At 43.6% G+C, this 20,878-nt stretch overlaps 1 protein-coding gene across 1 annotated transcript in view; it reads left to right on the top strand.

Moving 5' to 3' along the window:
- Window positions 1-599: 599 nt before the first annotated feature.
- SLC49A3 (solute carrier family 49 member 3) overlaps window positions 600-20,878 on the top strand; it is a 399,244-nt gene continuing 378,965 nt past the window's right edge. Inside the window, exon 1 of the mRNA XM_086961652.1 lies at window positions 600-1,335. Within this exon, the coding sequence (XP_086817778.1) occupies window positions 1,162-1,335 (174 nt within the window). The 5' untranslated portion in view covers window positions 600-1,161. The remainder of the gene's footprint in view (window positions 1,336-20,878) is intronic.

Below are 20,878 nucleotides of genomic sequence, written 5' to 3'. Positions count from 1 at the left end.
GGACCTCTGCAGTAAGACGATCCAACCCGGCCGGACCAGGAGGGCATAACTATCTAGAACTGTGGACCTTTTTGGATTGTCCAAATCCCTGTTACTGTGCAAGACCTTGTTGAATATAGAGAATAAAACGATACTCTACATCCCTTTGCGTGGAGCACCTTCTGTTAAGGGTAGCACCCTTTTAACCCCCAGCACGTGTTCCACAATATAATATTTAAAAAAGCTTCAAATTAACGCCCTGGTGACACCAGGACAATGTTGCTGCTCCTGAGTTTCAAAAAGAGAAGAGAAATCCAGAGAGAAAATGACTCTCTTTAAAGGATTTCCCTTTCCATATGCTCGAAAAAACCAGACCGCCTGTGCCAGGGCACAAAACAGAGCCCGATGAGACCCTGCCCACTTAAAGCCCTGTTTGTGACTCATCTGCGTCCCTGGGCGCGACACGACTCTCACGGGAAACTTGCGTTTTAATGTACTTCTCCGGTGGGTAAATGGTTAACCGGGCAATATATTCTGTCAGATTGCAGAGGAAGGTTTAGGAGCGCTGCTGAGGGCGGAGTCACAAGGAAGGGGTTGGCTTTCAGCTTTTCTAGTGGGCTACACTGGGCAGGAGACAGCGGAAGGGAGTGCTGCTAACCGGAGAGCTGAAGCTTGTGCTCCGAAAGGCATCGCTGGCGCAGGAATCGAAACACGGGACTCTTTGTCCCGTTTGCCTACGGTTACCTGGGCGTTCTTGGGTTTTAATCTCTACAGAGGAGTCTTTAAAATGCCGCAAGAGGAGACATATTCCTTAAAAACACAGCGGACTGCTTTCGAAGAGAAAAGGAAAATAGGAAAAGAGAGAAGCAGAAGCATGCATTCCTCGTGACAGCCTGCATAGCGCACAGACTCCCCTCAGCCAAGCAGCGCTTGAAAGAGGGACCTGAACCTCGCAGAAGCTGTTCGTGTCTAACCCTCTCTGAGGTTGCTTGCTAAAAGCATAATCTACACAAAGGAGGAAGTGCCTCGTCTGTTTTGACTGCAGCCGTGATAATCAGTCATCGGGCAGCTACAAGAGGAACTCTGGGAGTCATTTTGTTGTTGTTTAGCTCTGAAGTCTCACAGTTGTGAATTTTGTTTTTCCGGGTGATTTTAGTGAGGGCGAACACTTGCGGGGTAACTATGGGCGATAGGGCTGTTCTGGTGGCCAATGAGTGTCCCACTGACCGCGGACCGATTCTTACGGAAACAGATCAGAGGAGGAATGAGCTGGAGAAATTGGTGGAGTTCAAAACCTATGGGATGCGGTGGTTCGTGCTGGGGGTGATCTGCCTGCTGAACTGTTCCAACGCCATGGTATGTACTGGTGCGCGAGAAGGGCTCCCACAAATCATCCTTTTCACCTAGTGCTTGCTGCTACAGTCTTCCTGCTTTATGGCGCTGTAAATCCTGCGTTTGTCTAGTTCTGGTGGGGCAACCTACGTACAACCCATGATAGTGGGCAGTCATAAGCAGTGCGCCGATTGTGTATATGTGTAAAAATATGTGGCACACTCCTTTGCAGTATTATTTCCATCTGTTTAACCCAGAAATAGCCTTTTTTTGTGAAATCGGCAAATTATGTGGCCAATTTTTGTAAAGAAGTCAAGTCAGCAGTCACAGATTCATACAAATTGACTACCCAGCTTCTGTTGGGGACTGCTTTTTATCAACTTATTTGGTTATTCAATTGAAACCTAAACGTTTTTTCCTCGCCCTGTGTTAGCTTCGCTAGTTATTTATAGCAACTGTATTAATAAATGCACATTTACACTTTATTGCTGCACTGCAAACACTTTTTACTGCTTCATGGATGACATGTAACAGTTGCTTTAAATAGGGAAAGCACTCCCACTACTCACAAGGACGCTTCATTGTGATTTTACCATTCAGCACTAATGTAACTCCTTGCATTCCGATTTTGATGAAATACCTTTTGTTAAAACAAATATACATGAAAAAAATAATATAGCATAAACTATGCATGCAGATGTGGAATGTATAATTTGCTATTTAACACCGTTGGTATCGGAGGGACAACACAAATCTCTCAAGGCTTTCCCCTCCTATGAGTTATGGGAATTGCCCGCTCCCATCAATGATGATAAATGGCATATTACACTCCATACACCTGAATATATATATATATATATATATATATATATATATATATATATATATATATATACACACACGTGGAATATATACAAATATGTATACCAGTGGCTGAAGAGGTACACAGGGGTCTCCTGTGCTGTGAAACCGAGGTAGGGGCAGACAGCTAAACAAGCCTCCTTGCTAGGGTGCCTGCTTGTCTGAAAGAAATGTAAATGTGCTCAACTGGTTAATCTGCAAATGTAAAGGGTACTTGGAAGTCGGTATTGGCTTTAAATGATGGAATCAGTTGAAGCTTCCAGATGACACACAATTATTCTTTTTGAGGCTTATTGGAAGGGAGATACCAGCTAAGCTGGTAAGTGTGTGCTTTTAAAAGTTAGTTAATAAAACAAATTTGCACTACATACAGTCTGGGTATTATTGAAATCTATATTTTGGAAGCTCTCTTTTATCTTAAACCTTTTTGCATGTTTTTTTTGCAGAGTATCTTATACTGTCTGCAATGAAAGTTTAAAATAATGACATACATGCTCACAGTGCTTTCTGCCACAGACTGGAACTTTGTAGCACTAACCATACACAAGTCACTATTTTCCACTGTACCAACCAGGATTCAATTCAGTGGCTCTCTGGTTACACACACAGACCTCTGCAGTGCATTAACTAATAGTTGTTTCATAATGTACAATAGTACATTTCCCACTGATTACCTTAACTTGCATTTATTTCACATTTAATCTGTGAGCTATTTCATATGTAGTTATCTGAAGGCTAAAGACTGGAAAAAAAGTTACTGAATATTTTCTTTTTTTTAGCCACGCTTTTGACATTGCACTCACTCATCCCGCCCCTATAGCACTCAGCATCACAGTTCTCATGCTTTTTTCAGTGCACTTGAACCTCTAATGTGTATATTTACATCTTGTTTTCGTAGTGTGCTCTGTTGTTATTTGTCTGTTGCTCTGTTTTTGTGCTCCATTATTGCAATGTGAAGGGTTGTACTGTGATTGTTGTGCAGCGTACTGTTTTTGTTGTGAGGTACTATGTTATGTTTTAGATGCATTGTCATGGCACTCTGTGTATGTTATTGTCATGTGTTTTACATTAGATATGTCAACAAATGCAGCTACATTTCCATGCTAAAGGGGAATATTCCTTGAACTTTCCTGTGATAAGCAACCATGTACTACTGCCGGAGGTGGTTAAGGACTGCTGTTCTAGCTCTTCGACTATTTAAGACATCAGCCAGTCCAAAACTGTCTTATGGTAGCCTTTCCAATGTTCACTTTGTCTTAAGGTTTCTGACCATCATGTATTGACAGTAATTTGAAGGATGTGTCTCTTATGGCAGTGCTTTTTATAAATATGTTTTTGTTTAAATATTTCTGAAGTTTTTAAACATATCAGCTGTTGTTCACACGTACATGCAGCTGAATCAAGTACTAGTTCTTTATTCAATGAACTGCCAAATCACCAACAATAATTTACTAATGTGAAAGCAAACTTTAACAGTAAGTAGTTCTCAACTGGTAAGCAAAATAAAAAACAGAGAAAATAGGAAAACACACTATAGGGAGATAAGGATAGGAAAGACTCCATGTAAGAGCGTATTCACACATATTCCTTTTTAGAAATACAATATTAGAGCAAACAACCCAATTCAAATGTATTTCCTTAGGTACTCGAGTAATAAAGGAGGCTTTCATACCTCACCCTATAGTAGATTTGGAGAAACAATATGTAATATATGTCCCTATTTTTCAAACCTCTTATCGAAGGAGTCAGAGGAGTTCTTTTCTAGTCTGATTGTTACATGCTGTACTTCACCAAGCATATATGTTAATGGTGTTTCCCACTATTTTTGTATGGTGCTAGAACCCACTGTAAAAATAATATAAAACAAGTCTAATTACAGGTTTGGAAAGTACTAGAGATGGGTGGGCCACTGAAGGATCCAGCCGGACTCGAGCCAAAAGCCTGGCTCTGATTCCTCTTTAGTGCTTCTTGAAATCTCAAACCCAAAATGAGCAAAGATTTCATGGGAAGTAATATAGCCTAGAGTCTACATGTGCTGACCATATATTAGGGGGTCGCAAGGTTCAATCCTTGCCTCAGCTCAGCATCCTGTGAACCCCGGCAAATGTCCCATTGACAGTCTTTGTTGGGAAGTGCTCTTATGCTATTGGACAGTAGATTCTGTTTCTTTCCCACACCCTAATATCCTCTTCCATGAACTAAGTACAAAGCATTAACATTTGATGTCAGAGATAAGATACCCATCTAGTGGCTGAACTGCACAGCGTGGAACTGGACATTCGGTCCCCAATTCTAGCTCACATGCTTAAACACATTTTGTGATCTTTGGCAAATACTATAATACATGAGCCTCTTTTTTTGTTCATTATCACATATGAGAGCACCTTCATATATGTGAGTTTAAGATGTGCACTGTACAGAAACCTCTTATGTTTGATTGAATAGCCTAGAATGCTGCGTCATTTCATATAAGAATAATTTATAATAAGAATCTAAGCCATATATAGTGAACACATGACAACAGAGCATTGCCACCAAGGCGGGGGTAGGTATGTTTTTCAGTTAATGGTTACACATTCTGATTTTTTGTATATATTCTGAATGTAGTGGTATATTCTCATGTACTAAGGTGAAATGCTTCTGCATGTTAAAGAAATGCAATTTATTATTTATTTATTTATTTATTTTTTGTATTTGTATGGCGCACAGCTACCCAAGAAGGGTTTCCCGGCGCTGATGACAGATCGGACAAAAGTAGGAGGAAATTGATGAATTGAAAGGTTTATTTATTTCTGGAAAAGCCAGGTCTTCAGATTCTTTCTAAATCTGGCATAGTTGTCTTCCTTGCGAATGTGAAGCGGGAGCTTGTTCCACAGAGTGGGCCCTAGTACAGAGAATGATCTCCCTCCCATTCTCGCTAGTTTGAATCTCGGGGTTGAAAATAATGCCGAGGTCTGGGAGCGCAGTTCTCTAGCTGGAAAGTAAGGGGTTGCAAGAGATTGTAAGTACTTTGGTGCAGTGCCAGATTTGATCTTAAACATGTAGCTCAGGGCTTTGAACCTGATGCGGTTTTCCACCCTGAGCCAATGAAGGTCTGTCAGATGTTAAGACACACTAGATTTTTTGGGAATGTTGCAAAGTAATCTTGCAGCTGCATTCTGGGAAAGTTGAAGGCGTTTGGTGACGGCTTGATTGGAGCCCAGGTAAAGGATGTTGCCGTAGTCAAGCCGTGATGTAATGAGTGCATTGACTACGGGCTTCTGGGTGGCAAGGGGCAGCATCCATAAGATCTTTCTCAACCATTTCATGATGGTGAAACAAAGGCCGACCACTTTGTTTGCCTGTTGTTTCATTTAGAGGGTGTTATCAATGACCCAGGGTGGTGTGGAGTGCAAAAAACGATGGATTTAGGCCCAGATCCTTGTACTGGGGTGAATGTAAGACATTGATCTACATTCTGTCCATCAAATTGTTTTTTGTAATTTTCTCCCTGAGTGTACTGGGGTAGCTCAGACGTGGGTCCCAGAGCCTCCACACCACTGGAGTCAAGCTAGCCGGGCTGATGAGAGGTGTTACCTCGAAACCGGTCCGGTCCTCGGATGCTTGATTCCGGTCTGGGAAAGATATGGCTGTTGTAGTTCGGACTGGACTGTTCCCATGGGGCACAGGGTCAGAGCTGATTTGCATAAAGCCATTATCTGACCCAGGGTGGTGTGGAGTGCAAAAAACGATGGATTTAGGCCCAGATCCTTGTACTGGGGTGAATGTAAGACATTGATCTACATTCTGTCCATCTAATTGTTTTTTGTAATTTTCTCCCTGAGTGTACCTGGGTAGCTCAGACGTGGGTCCCAGAGCCTCCACACCACTGGAGTCAAGCTAGCCGGGCTGATGAGAGGTGTTACCTCGAAACCGGTCCGGTCCTCGGATGCTTGATTCCGGTCTGGGAAAGATATGGCTGTTGTAGTTCGGACTGGACTGTTCCCATGGGGCACAGGGTCAGAGCTGATTTGCATAAAGCCATTATCTGACCCACGGTGGTGTGGAGTGCAAAAAACGATGGATTTAGGCCCAGATCCTTGTACTGGGGTGAATGTAAGACATTGATCTACATTCTGTCCATCAAATTGTTTTTTGTAATTTTCTCCCTGAGTGTACTGGGGTAGCTCAGACGTGGGTCCCAGAGCCTCCACACCACTGGAGTCAAGCTAGCCGGGCTGATGAGAGGTGTTACCTCGAAACCGGTCCGGTCCTTGGATGCTTGATTCCGGTCTGGGAAAGATATGGCTGTTGTAGTTCGGACTGGACTGTTCCCATGGGGCACAGGGTCAGAGCTGATTTGCATAAAGCCATTATGTGACACAGGGTGGTGTGGAGTGCAAAAAACGATGGATTTAGGCCCAGATCCTTGTACTGGGGTGAATGTAAGACATTGATCTACATTCTGTGCATCAAATTGTTTTTTGTAATTTTCTCCCTGAGTGTACTGGGGTAGCTCAGACGTGGGTCCCAGAGCCTCCACACCACTGGAGTCAAGCTAGCCGGGCTGATGAGAGGTGTTACCTCGAAACCGGTCCAGTCCTTGGATGCTTGATTCCGGTCTGGGAAAGATATGGCTGTTGTAGTTCGGACTGGACTGTTCCCATGGGGCACAGGGTCAGAGCTGATTTGCATAAAGCCATTATCTGACCCAGGGTGGTGTGGAGTGCAAAAAACGATGGATTTAGGCCCAGATCCTTGTACTGGGGTGAATGTAAGACATTGATCTACATTCTGTCCATCAAATTGTTTTTTGTAATTTTCTCCCTGAGTGTACTGGGGTAGCTCAGACGTGGGTCCCAGAGCCTCCACACCACTGGAGTCAAGCTAGCCGGGCTGATGAGAGGTGTTACCTCGAAACCGGTCCGGTCCTCGGATGCTTGATTCCGGTCTGGGAAAGATATGGCTGTTGTAGTTCGGACTGGACTGTTCCCATGGGGCACAGGGTCAGAGCTGATTTGCATAAAGCCATTATCTGACCCAGGGTGGTGTGGAGTGCAAAAAACGATGGATTTAGGCCCAGATCCTTGTACTGGGGTGAATGTAAGACATTGATCTACATTCTGTCCATCAAATTGTTTTTTGTAATTTTCTCCCTGAGTGTACTGGGGTAGCTCAGACGTGGGTCCCAGAGCCTCCACACCACTGGAGTCAAGCTAGCCGGGCTGATGAGAGGTGTTACCTCGAAACCGGTCCGGTCCTTGGATGCTTGATTCCGGTCTGGGAAAGATATGGCTGTTGTAGTTCGGACTGGACTGTTCCCATGGGGCACAGGGTCAGAGCTGATTTGCATAAAGCCATTATGTGACACAGGGTGGTGTGGAGTGCAAAAAACGATGGATTTAGGCCCAGATCCTTGTACTGGGGTGAATGTAAGACATTGATCTACATTCTGTCCATCAAATTGTTTTTTGTAATTTTCTCCCTGAGTGTACTGGGGTAGCTCAGACGTGGGTCCCAGAGCCTCCACACCACTGGAGTCAAGCTAGCCGGGCTGATGAGAGGTGTTACCTCGAAACCGGTCCAGTCCTCGGATGCTTGATTCCGGTCTGGGAAAGATATGGCTGTTGTAGTTCGGACTGGACTGTTCCCATGGGGCACAGGGTCAGAGCTGATTTGCATAAAGCCATTATCTGACCCAGGGTGGTGTGGAGTGCAAAAAACGATGGATTTAGGCCCAGATCCTTGTACTGGGGTGAATGTAAGACATTGATCTACATTCTGTCCATCAAATTGTTTTTTGTAATTTTCTCCCTGAGTGTACTGGGGTAGCTCAGACGTGGGTCCCAGAGCCTCCACACCACTGGAGTCAAGCTAGCCGGGCTGATGAGAGGTGTTACCTCGAAACCGGTCCGGTCCTCGGATGCTTGATTCCGGTCTGGGAAAGATATGGCTGTTGTAGTTCGGACTGGACTGTTCCCATGGGGCACAGGGTCAGAGCTGATTTGCATAAAGCCATTATCTGACCCAGGGTGGTGTGGAGTGCAAAAAACGATGGATTTAGGCCCAGATCCTTGTACTGGGGTGAATGTAAGACATTGATCTACATTCTGTCCATCAAATTGTTTTTTGTAATTTTCTCCCTGAGTGTACTGGGGTAGCTCAGACGTGGGTCCCAGATTGCTCACGTGTGTGGCCGGAGTGGGGATGGTGCCCAGCTCGGGAGGCCAGTGAGATGAATTCCAAAGGTCTTTATTTTTTTCCCAGGAGAAGGACCTCGGTCTTGTCTCCATTTAACTTCAGCTGGTTAGTTGACATCCAGCTGAAGATATTTTGGAGACCTTGTTTGAGACAAGATGGGACCATTGGGCTTGACTCTGATAAGGAGAAGATGATTTGGGAGTCATCGGCGTATGTCATCAGAGTTAGTCCTGATTTATCAGCTAGTTCAGCCAGGGGTCTGAGGTAGAGATTAAAAAACAAGGGGCTCAAAATAGAGCCCTGTGGTACTCCGTGAGGGGCATTTACTGGCTCTGAGCAAGCTATAGAGGATGTAATCTGGAAAGTTCTGTGTGACAGGAAAGACTCAATCCATTTGAGTGCATCACCACGAATACCGATTCTCTCTAAGGTGGCTAGAAGTTTGGAATGGGAGATGGTATCGAAAGCCGCACTCAAATCTAACAAAATGAGTGCGACTGTCTGGCCGTCGTCTAGGAGTTTTCTGATGTTTTCAGTAACTCCTAGTAAGGCTGTTTCCGTAGAGAAACCCGCTCTGAAGCCGGACTGTGATGAGTGAAGGAGGGAGTTCTCTTCAGTGAAAAGAGTGAGGGCAGTGTGAATGTGTCGTTCAAGTAGTTTTGAAAAAATTGGGAGAAGAGAGAGGCCGATAATTTGCTAAAAGTTCAGGGTTAGCTGTCGGTTTTTTTAGGAGTGGGCTGACCATGGCGTGTTTCCAGAGTGAGGGAACTGCGGAAAGCTCAAGTGAGGAGTTTAAAGTTTCAGCGATGATAGTCAGAGAGGGAATGTCCAATTGTTTAAGAACAGAGACAGGTATCGGATCACGAGGGGAACCAGATTTTACAGTTCTGAGAATGGAATTAAGTGATTCCAGGGTGATGGCAGGCCAGTGTTCAAGAGTGTTAATGTCACTCAAGTTAGGGGGGGTGTCATCTTCAGGATTATGAGTAGGGAGGTTGCTTTTTATACCTGAGATAATTGTTTCAATTTTCTCATAAAAGAAGGATGCGAGGTCTTGGCATTGTCTTTTATTCAGAGGCTGGGCCGATGCAGTCGTTTTTTCCCCTGCAAGGTCTTTGACTGTATTGAAAAGCGTTTTCGCCTTATTATGCGCCGAGTTAATGGTGTTCGCCACATAAAGTGCTCGGGCTTTTATGCAGGCTGAGTGGTATTCGTTTCTGGCTTTCTGGTATTTTACTTTGTTTTCGTGGGCGTAGTCTTTCCGCCACTTTCTTTCAAGGGCTTTGCATTTCGACTTTTCAATTTTCAAAGACTCAGTAAACCAGGGGGCTGGGGGGCGGTGGGTGTTATTTTTGACTCTAGATAGTGGGAGGCAGCTGTTGACGGCACTTTCTAGCCATGAATGTGTGGCTAGAGCAATGCTTTCTATGTCAGAGGCTGGGGCTGGAGGATTATTGGCAAGAGTTCTGTTGAGGTTAGCAATATCAAGCTGTTTCCAGTTTCTGAAGACGGATACAGGCCAGGCGTTATTAGCTTTAGGTGTGGGTAATTTAAGGCTGAAATAGATAAGATGGTGGTCGGACCAGCAAATTGGAGACGAGTTTAGCCACTTCAGTTCAGGAATGTTTGAAAAGATGGGATCTAACAGATGCCCTGCCTTGTGAGTGGGCCCCGAGTTGAGTAGAGATATGTTCAGAGCTGTTAGATCGTCCAATAAGTTAGTGCAAGCCATATTAGTGGGGTAATCGAAGTGCATATTTAAGTCTCCTAGGAAAGAGAAATTATTTGAGGCGAGATAGAAAGGTGTAATGGAGTTAGCCAGGTTTGCCGCCCATGTGTTGGCATTCCCCGGAGGCCTATATATTAAGATGCCAAGGGGTTGTAATCTGAAGACACCATATCATATTTTAGCATGATGTTTTATTACATAATTTACATGTCAAATATTTTCAAGGCTTGGCTCGTGCATGGGCTCTTGAAGCCAGAGCTGGCCCTTGGTTCGGCTCTCCCTATTGATTTTTTTCCCCACACACGTCTAGAAAGTACAGTGTTTGTAGCACATAGACCGACATCAGAGCTATGTGAGCTTCGTGGGATACTCATTTTTAAATTACAATAAAGTTGCTCCAGTTTTGCGGTTCCAAGAGGTGTTCATTTTAGTGCAGTTAAAACATGTTTATATAGATTGTTCCACTTTGTCAATGACAATTGTTTTCAATTGTACTAGAATTTGTCCTATACAGAGTTGCTGATTTCCGTAAAGTACTATGGAGAGAAAAAGAGTGCATTTATTGATATTTGCTGATCCTGACAAGGGAAGAACATTTTCTTAACCTCATCAGAGCTTCGAACGTTCAGCGCCCAGTGCTGAACGTTCGAAGAACGAATGCTGGCTGGACGGCCAACGGTCGTGCGCAGCACTGGGGAGGTAGTGCTCGTGACGACCGTTGGCCGTCGGCAGCAGTTAAGGGGTTAATTAACCTTCACAGTTACTCGAAAGTAAACAAACGCAAATGTTGGCTACAATATTGCATGAAAACAACAATCAAGTAATGAGTTGAAAATGTGATGTTCCCATCGAAACTCCGGATTGTCCTTGATGGCTCCACACATTTTTGTGAGGACCTTGAATCCGATTGAGCCTGGTTGGAGGCCTGCAAGGTGGGTTCAACCCTTCCTAACACACGATCTTCGGCTCTCAAGCAGAGGATGCAGAGATGTCCACGCCGGGCCCAGCGAGGAGGCCCTAAAAGCGGCTCATCACCCTCGCAGACCAAACTGGAACGTGCAGCCTTTCTGTAGGCAGTAGCGGGCATTGTACAGGAGCCCAGGATTGTCTCTGGGGTGGATACTGCCTCGGACGGAAAATCAATAGTGTCTGACTGTATGTCCTCACATGGAGACGAGATTGGACTTCGAGTGGTCACACCTCGGACAGCAGATTATCTGATCTGATATCCTTTCTTGTGAGGGGGCGTGGGGTTCGAGTGTGGATGGAGGCAGGGATGAGTGGGGGAGACTCCTGGGCGGCCTCATATTGCTCTGTACATTTTATAGGAATATTGTCTCCTGGGTGAATTTAGCTGTCTACCAGAAAATCAATTACTCTACGTATGATATACTGGGACTATTTGCACGGAACTGGCTAACTCCTCTTGACCCGCCCCTCACAGAGTGGCCCTTGTAGGCTGACTGGGGGAAGAATTCAGTAAAGACATGTTTGATGTGGTTGGTGTGGCCGGCCGGCCGTTGCCGTGCTGCCCTTGGAGTGGGGAGCTCTTAGTTGGGGGCTGTTTATTCCCCGTTTCTTTTTTCTTTTCTTTTTTCGATTCTGTTTTTTTCTTTATGCCTACAGGGACTGTACAGTGGTATGAGGGGAGATGGGAAATTGATGGGGGGATATTGAGAGGTTGTGGCTGGAGTATGATGGCGTAATCACTTACGGCTGACCAACGATCAAACCTGAAATGTATGTTCTGGAATATTAGGGGGATGAGGTCAGCCACAAAGAGACATGGAATTCATAGGTACCTCTGTCAATCGCCATGCTTCAAGAGACCCACCTTACAGGGACTGAGATAGATCAATTGCGGTGTAGATGGCGAAGCTATCTCTGTGTCACTTCCTATTTGGCTTATGCCAGGGGAGTTTTAAAATGGATCAGTCCCTTTTAGCTCAACCATTCCATTATAGATTAGGAAGGGAAGTTTGTTTTTGTGGTGGGGAGATTCTTTGGAAAAAAGATTGCATTGGGGTGCGTCTCTGCACCAAACAAGGACCAGATTCCCTTCTTCCACTCACTCTTGCTAATATGGTTAGCCTCCCGATCGATACTCTGCTGAAAGGTGGCTATTTTAATTGTGATGGATGTGTTAATAGACTATTCAAGTCCTCTACTGATGGGCCCTAGGGCGGGTAAGCTGACCATGGGATTGAGAAACTGGGTGGAGCACTGAGGGGTGGTAGATATATGAAGTATTCAGCACGGGGAGGAGCAAGGTTTCTCATATTTCTCCTTTATACATGATCTGCATACCTGGACCGATAGACTTGTGTGTTCTCAGAAACTTCCCCGTCAAATTGTACACTCAGAAAATTTAGGCTGCACCATATCTGACCACAGTCCCGTGCTTCTAAGATTTCAGCCATTGGGGGAACACCCACCTATACTTTTGTGTCGACTTAGCCCAATCTCACTGGAGGACGCAAGCTATTGCAACTCTTTAGCAGAAGTAATCTCAGAGTACTTTGCTCAGAAGCAGGGCTCTGCATCCTCGAGCATAGTGGAGTGGGAGGCTTTTAAGGTGGTGGTCCATGGTTGGTGTATTGGACTGACGGTAGGCACCCAGAGGGTACTTGACAGTGAACGCCAAAGCTAAAAGACAAGTTGCACGTTTTAGATGGGACCCTAGGCACCCAGACAGGAGTAATGGAGGAAATATAGGAGATAAGAGAACAACACAGGGCCATTTTTAGAGAGAATGCACAGTCCTGATTATAAACAATACATCTTTAGGGCTCATGAAAAAGAGGGCAAGGCAGGGTGAGTGTTAGCATGGTTCATCGGCCCGAGTCTCTCGGGACCCCTATCGTGCACATCCAACAAAGAGACGGTCGCTCTTTGTATTCACCCATAGCTATTCATGGTGAGTTCCATGTCTATTATAAAAGCCTGTCTCCATCCCAGAGGAATGCAGTAGAGAAATTGAAAGTCATTTAACGGCGCAGGAGAATCCAATGGCAATTAAAGATATGGCGAGCGGTAAGACGCCAGTACCCGAGGGCCTGCCAATCGAGTTCTATATGGGCTTATGCAGAGACCCTGATCCCTCAGGTGGTTGAACTGTATGGTTACGTATGGCACCTTAGTGGACTCCCAAAGTCTGAGGCTGTGGTCATACCGCTTCCCAAAACCAAGACACCGGGTGCGCAGGTCAAGGAGTTCTGCCCTCTCTCTATGTTGAACCTATACTTTAAGATACTTAGTAAGGTGTTGGCCCTCCGCTTGCTCCCCTATATGTAGACTCCTAATTAATGAAGACTAAAGCGACTTCACTCCTACCTGCAACACCTCCCAATATCTTAGGCAACTTTACCATGTGATGCATCACCCTGAGGACAGACAAAACGGGATGCAGTGTTGGTGTCGGTGGACCTTGAAAAAGCGTTCAACACAGTGAGCTGGGACTGTCTTTTCGAGGTGATGTGTAAAACGGGTTTGGTTGAGAACACGTTGTGTTGTGTCCAATTACTATACACTCCACCGACGGCCTGGATGCAAACGGGCACCACGATATCCCCACAATGGTAAATATCCATTACAACGAATCTTTTACCACAACAACCATCACCCCCAATACTATCACAACGCAACTACTATTACTCCGCAATGACATTACAACGCACGGCATTACATTTTATATGCTTTTACCACACATGCTTTTACAGCGAAATTCGTTGTAAATGCATGAATGGTAAAAGCAGATTTTTTTAATATGTAAGTATAAGGTAAGTATAGGATTTCGGTTTTGGGGTGTAGGGCAGAGGTATTCAATCTGTAGGTCACGACCCCCACGGGGCCGTGGAGTCATGGGAAGGGTTCGCACATTCCCGGGCCTCACTTCTGGTTGGACTCTGGGGGAAAAAAACATCCCCAGACAGTTCAGTATGAAATTAAAATACTAAAAGCTACAATGCGCTTCAGGCAGTGTTCTCTTGTGATGTGAAACCGGAGCTGATCAGACACCTAAACAAGGTTTCCTTCCAGAATGCCTGCTTGCCTGAAAGGAATGGAAATATGCTATGAGTTAATCTGAAAATGCAAAGGGCAATTTGCAGCAGTAAAGAATGCTTTGGAGATAACACTGGCTTTCATTGATCAAATCACTGAAAGATTTGTGATGAGCTGTGAAGTGCGCGCTTATGATTGTTCAATATATTTACATAGCGATTACTGTCCCAGAGGAGGTGTTGAAGGCAAGTAAGGAGCAAGAAAAACAAGCATTTGCAATGCAATAGTTCTCGCAATTAAGCAAGTTTGAGCTATTGGCATTGTAAATAACAATGCCTTTTATTTATGTTTTGGTTTTTAAAACTTAAATAAAAGGCATTGTCATGTACAATCCAATAGCTTAAACTCGCTTAAATACGAGACTTATTGCATTGCAAATCTATGGTAAATCATTGTGGCCAGTTTATTCCCAAGCACATTTCTGTCAAGGATTATATTACTTACCAACTGTAGCAGTTCTTCGAGTTTGAAATACCACATAATTAAAATAAATAAAAGTACTCCCAGTATTTCTGAAATCTGGGTGGGCGGCCAGAGCTTTGGGTGTTTTGAAGTCTGTTGTCTAGGCTTAGGAAAGAGATGCGTGGTGTCTTGCATGTCCTCCAGTGCGTCACCCATCTGCTCTGTTGAAAGTGGAGCATAGTGTTGTGTCAGACGTCACAAATGGGGCAGAGCACTACCATATGTGTCAGTAGCAGGGATGCCGGGCAGTGAAGTTGTACTCCGAGCTAGTGCAACACTAAGACCAGGGACACTGAAATTATGCGATTATGCAGCCGCAGCGATTGTCATATAATTATACATCTGCCACATAATCCATCATCATCTGCATAATATGCTGATTTAACATAAAATAGTTTTGATGTCAAACGGTTCAAAAGTTATTAAAAACAAAGCAACAGGTGTTGCTGAGCAAGGAAGGTCCTTTGTAAAGGTTGATTGGTCATATTTCTTCAACTTAAGGCTGTGTTTGGGTGTTAAAGTGGTACTAATGAGTTGCAACTAATAATGAAGGGATACTTTCCCAAAATGTGCTGCATAATTTGCCTTTGCTTGCCACATCATTTATCTAACCCTGCTGCATAATTTGGGCCTCCCCTACTGAATAATTCCTGTGGCCCTAAGGCCACTGAAAATAGCTGCCTTATGGCCTGCATAAACAAATGACCCCAAAAGGTGGCCATATAACAATAGTGTCCTCAAAAGCCCTTGTTAGGGAAAAATGAGCACTCAAATTTTGCTTAGGGCTCCGCAGATCTGTGCACCGAGGCTGTTTGTGCTGCTCTCGGTAAGGCAGCTTTTAAAGTCTGTATATGTCATAAATACGAGGCCTGCTGCCTAAAATATGGGGCAGATTAAGGGACCATGCACTACTGCTACAGCACTGAATCAGTGAACACTTTTTTACAAGACAAGCAAACCATCAAAATACTGGTTTGTAAACACCTGCAACCCCAGTGAGCGACGCACAATGCAGAGCCACGGATGAACATCGTATGCACAATGTAAACTTAGGTCTCTCCGAGCTGCCTACAAATTTCTAACCTCTTGCAAGTTGAAAACCAAACCCCAATTGACTTAAACCACAAAACTGCACTGCTGATGGTGTCAATAGTACATCTGAAACCACAAGGGCACAGGGTGTCCTGCTGGCAACCTGCCGGGGAGGAAAGCAGAGGTTCAAATACCAAAGACACTAATGTCCACTGCACCAACCAAGATTTAATTTAGTGGCTTTCTAGTTACACACAGACCGTTTATTAAGGTGGATTAACTACTATAGGTTTAATAATGTACAATATTGCATTGCCCACTGAGTAGCATTTCTTTATATTTTAAAAAATTTAGGCTGACCCTTAATTTATATGTAGCTACCTGATGGTGAAGTACCTGAAAAACGTACAGAGTATTTAGTTGTCAGCCACACCTTTGACACACCCAAGTGCTCACACTCTCAAGGCCCTCCAGCAACCCCCCAAACATGGCTGAAATCAACAACACCAGCAAACTAATATAACCCGGAGGCAGTTTTTGCTAAAATAGAAGTGTCTGTTTTCATATTGTTAAAAATAAAACCTTTTTAGAATAACAGTGTGAAATGAGCTTAAGGGACCACTTCCTCTCCCTGGAATTAAAGAAAGCATCCTACCTGGACCTTACAGTTCATCGTTAATGACTGTATATAGTGTTTCAATGATGATGGATGATGTTCAGCAATCTTCAGTTCCATGCAGCTGTAAAAGCCAAGCCTCCAGCATTCCATGATATATAGTATGGTTCTCCTTGGATGCCTTGCACTAAAGTTGCAGTCCATGCATTACAGCATTATACCCAGGGGCACTGGGATGATGCGATTGTGCAACCGCAGCGATTTTTCACATAATTATAGATTTGCCACATAGTCAATCATCTGCCACATAAGCTGCTGATTTTAACAACAAAAAATGTGTTTATAGCTCAACCGGTTCACTAGTTACTAAAAATCAGCTACACGTGTTAATGCGCACTAGGGACGCTTTGCAAAGCGGGACTGGTGCCCGTTTTGTTGCTTATTGCTATATTTGGGCGTTAAACTGGTATCTATAAGGTGCAATCACAGATAGAGAGACCTCTGGGAAAAACAAGCACACTCATCACTTTAGTTCAGAAAGGTGTTATCATCCAAATAAGTTTTGCCAAAATATGTTTTATTTGTGAAAAAGTACCATTGTGAATTTTTGTGAAATTCTTTTTTGAACTGTGTAATAAGCCTCTGAGTGCAATCCACAAACATTTGGTTTGCTAAACACTGTTTAATCAAGTTCAAGTTCAAAAAGCTTTATTCGATTTGCATAACACAACCATATAAGCTGAACAATTATATCTAGAAAACTGGTTAGGGGTTCTGCCCACATAACAGAACAATTATATCAACATCATTAAATCATCAACTTTTAAATATTCCAATCTATACAATATTGTAAAAACATTTTCATAAATCAAACTCATATAAACTTAGAGCTAAACTATATATTATGCTGTTATCAAATCAAGATAACTAATACTTTAAGATAGAAAATGTGCACAATTATGTAGTAATAACCTACACAGACTGAATTACAAAGATACACAATAACTTGGATAACTCTTAAAAATAATTTATGACCCATCAGGGACTGTGCACATTTTGCTGTAAAGTGTCTTGTGCTAAAGCTCTAAATTCTAAATGAGCAAAAATGCAATTTAGCTGCTACAGTACATAGAACTGTGCAATTTTGCTATAAAGTGTCATATGCCAAGATCAAAAATGTGCAAGATCGCCTAATTACAGGGTATTAAATGTACAGAATCACAATTTAATAGTTACATTACATAATCCACATTCAATGCAATATATATTAGAGTGGGGGAAGACTCCAAAAGGGTTTGTGCAAATTTTGCAAAAATGTCCTAATAAAAATTTCATAGTATTATCGATTTTCTGGCAGCTATACATTTAAATATACAATTTGTTACATAAAAGCAAATTTCTGGGCTTTCCAGTGAACATAATAATTTCATAGCATTTGTAGTAGATCGAACATTATACTTTAAAAGGATAGGCTTCAAATAAAATTTCCTAAAAGATATATACAATTTACAGAATAGTAAAAGATGGCAGCAACTCTGTTTGGAGGTATTGTCACATGGGCACTCCACATTAGTACTTTTTTTCATGACGGGGAAAGCAACGAGGTGATGGACAATTCCCAACCTGAGGCGTGTGAACACGAAACGGTGGGAACGTCTTGACACATCTACCAAATAGGCCTGGAGACCACATTTGAGCTCCAGTTGTTGATAAAACACTAGTGTCTTTTAGGTCCCAGTTAGTTTACCTCGGTCCTCCCTTTTATAGGCCAAAAAGGTATCTTTTATCTCTTTTTTGGATAGTTGTATTATATGTTCAGACTCTTCAAAAATGTTAAAATCAAATAAAAGATTGTACCAGTGGTTAATATAACTTAACCACGGAATGCGAGAACAATGGTCCAACCTTAAACAGTCCTTAATTATAAACTGGGTGAACTCAGTTTCACTCTTAGACCATATAGAGCGCCATGAAAGTAGAGGACGTAGAGTGGCCAAATCAGATATGTAGTTAAGGCCAGTTTCTAAATGAATTAACTCAGTCGAGGCTGAGGCTGGTACACTCAATAGCCGTTTAAGAAAACTGTTTTCGTCAAGCTGGGGTAGATCAGCGGGACAGTGTCCCCAGACTCCAGCCCCATATAGAGCAGAGGAGACACATCTTGCATTATATATGGTCACCATATCCTTTAACATGCGATCCCCTAATTTAGCAGCAAATCTAAATATACTATTGATATTCCTAGCCATCTTATATGTAATATATTCATATTCGCTGGTCCAACTGCCGCTTCCTGAAAAAGTGATACCTAAATAGCAGAATGACTTGACTGCTTGTATTTTAGAGCCGTCTAATAGAAAGGGCCTTGGTAAGTTTATTTTCCTGCCACATGTCATATTAAATGTTTTTGATTTATTAATTAAAAGTTTCCTGCCTTTAAAGAAAAGTGTAAAATTATTGATAAGCCGTTGAAGGCCTATCGGGGTACGGGAAATTAAAACGGCATCATCGGCATACAATAACACTGGTACAGCCTTGTTATCTATCATCGGGGCATCGGCTTGGATCTGACTTAAAACTATAGCTATTTGATTAATAAATAATGAAAATTAAAGAGGGGCCAAAACACATCCCTGCCTAATGCCCCGTCTCACATCAAAAAAGGGGGTTCGTTTGCCAGTTGGCCCATATCGTACGCTACAGGATAGTCTCTCATATACTCGAACCAGGAAGAATACTATCTCTCTTGGGGCCCCAGATTCAAGCAGTATGGACCAGAAAAGTGAGTGGTCCACAAGGTCGAAGGCACTGCTCAAGTCTGCAAAACATAAAACACTGTTTAATATAGTTTCCCCACCATACAAATGATTTGCTGTGGGAATTAGGGATGTTTATGCATGTCGAGGATGAGGAGTACCAGGTTCCAGAAACTTTTGTCAGGAGGGGGTCCTTAGGACTACAACATTTTGACATGGGGGTCTCGGCATCAAAAAGTTTGAAGACCTCTGGTGTAGGGGGATATTTTTTGTGGTTCAGGGGTAATTTTAGGGTTAAGGGTATGTTTGGGTTTTGGGGTGCTGGGGTATTTTTAGGGTTCAGAGTGGGTTTGGGTTTTGGGGTAAACAGGGTATTTTTAGGGTTCAGGATCGGTTAGGGTTTTGGGTTGGACGGTAATTTGAGGGTTCAGGGTGGGTTTAAGTTTTAGGGTGTTGGGGTATTTTTAGGGGTCTGGGTGGGTTAGGATTTTGGGGTGCAGGGGGATTTTTGGGGTTCAGGGTGGGTTTGGGATTTGGGGTGCACATGGTAGTTTTAGGGTACAGGGTGGGTTTAGGTTTTGGGGTACTAGGTTATTTTTAGGGGTCAGGGTGGGTTAGGGTTTTGGGATGCAGGGGTTATTTTTAGGGTTCAGGCTGGGTTTAGGTTATGGGGTGCTGGGGTATTTGGGTTTTTGAGTACGGGGCATTTCTAGGGTTTAGGGTGGGTTTTGGGGTGCAGGGGATATTTGTAGGGTTCAGGGTGGGTTAGGGTTTTGGGGTGCAGGGGGTATTTTTAGGGTTCATGGTGGGTTTTGGTTTTGGGGTGCAGGGGTATTTAGGTTTTGAGGAACTGGGGCATTTTAGGGTGGGTTTGGGTATTGGTGTGCAGGAGGTATTTTTAGTGTTCAGGGTGTGTTTAGGTTTTGGGGGGCTGGGGTATTTTAGGGTACAGGGTGGGTTTAGGTTTTGGGGTTCAGGGTTTGTTTGGGTTTTGGGGTTCAGGGGTATTTTTAGGGTTCAGGGTGGGTTTAGGTTTTGGGGTGTTGGGTATTTTTAGGGTTCAGAGTTTGGGTTTTTGGGTACTGGGGCATTTCTATGGATTAGGGTGGGTTTTGGGGTGCAGGGGGTATTTTTAGGGTTCAAGGTGGGTTAGGGTTTTGGGGTGCAGGGGTATTTAGGTTTTGAGGAACTGGGGCATTTTAGGGTGGGTTTGGGTATTGGTGTGCAGGAGGTATTTTTAGTGTTCAGGGTGTGTTTAGGTTTTGGGGGGCTGGGGTATTTTAGGGTACAGGGCGGGTTTAGGTTTTGGGGTTCAGGGTTTGTTTGGGTTTTGGGGTTCAGGGGTATTTTTAGGGTTCAGGGTGGGTTTAGGTTTTGGGGTGTTGGGTATTTTTAGGGTTCAGAGTTTGGGTTTTTGGGTACTGGGGCATTTCTATGGATTAGGGTGGGCTTTGGGGTGCAGGGGGTATTTTTAGGGTTCAAGGTGGGTTAGGGTTTTGGGGTGCAGGGGGTATTTTTAGGGTTCATGGTGGGTTTTGGTTTTGGGGTGAAGGGGTATTATGGTTTTGGGGTACTGGGGCATTTTAGGGTGGATTTGGGTTTTGGGATGCACAAGGTATTTTTAGTGTTCTGGGTGTGAAAGTTTTGGGGGGCTGGGGTATTTTAGGGTATAGGGTGGGTTTAGATTTTGGGATTTAGGGTTTGTTTGGGTTTTGGGGTTCAGGGGTATTTGTAGGGATCAGGGTGGGTTTGGGTTTTGTGGTGCACAGGGTAAAAATAGGGCACATTGTGTTTTTGGGGTGCCAAGGGTAATTTAAGATTTTAGTGGTTCTGGGTTCTGGGGTGGTATGGGTAATTTAACATTTTTGG

Source organism: Lissotriton vulgaris, chromosome 3_1, assembly GCF_964263255.1.
Source record: "Lissotriton vulgaris chromosome 3_1, aLisVul1.2, whole genome shotgun sequence".
Classification (NCBI taxonomy): domain Eukaryota; kingdom Metazoa; phylum Chordata; class Amphibia; order Caudata; family Salamandridae; genus Lissotriton; species Lissotriton vulgaris.
Note: the sequence above shows the minus strand (reverse complement) of the source record. Positions and strands in the feature narration are given on the sequence as shown.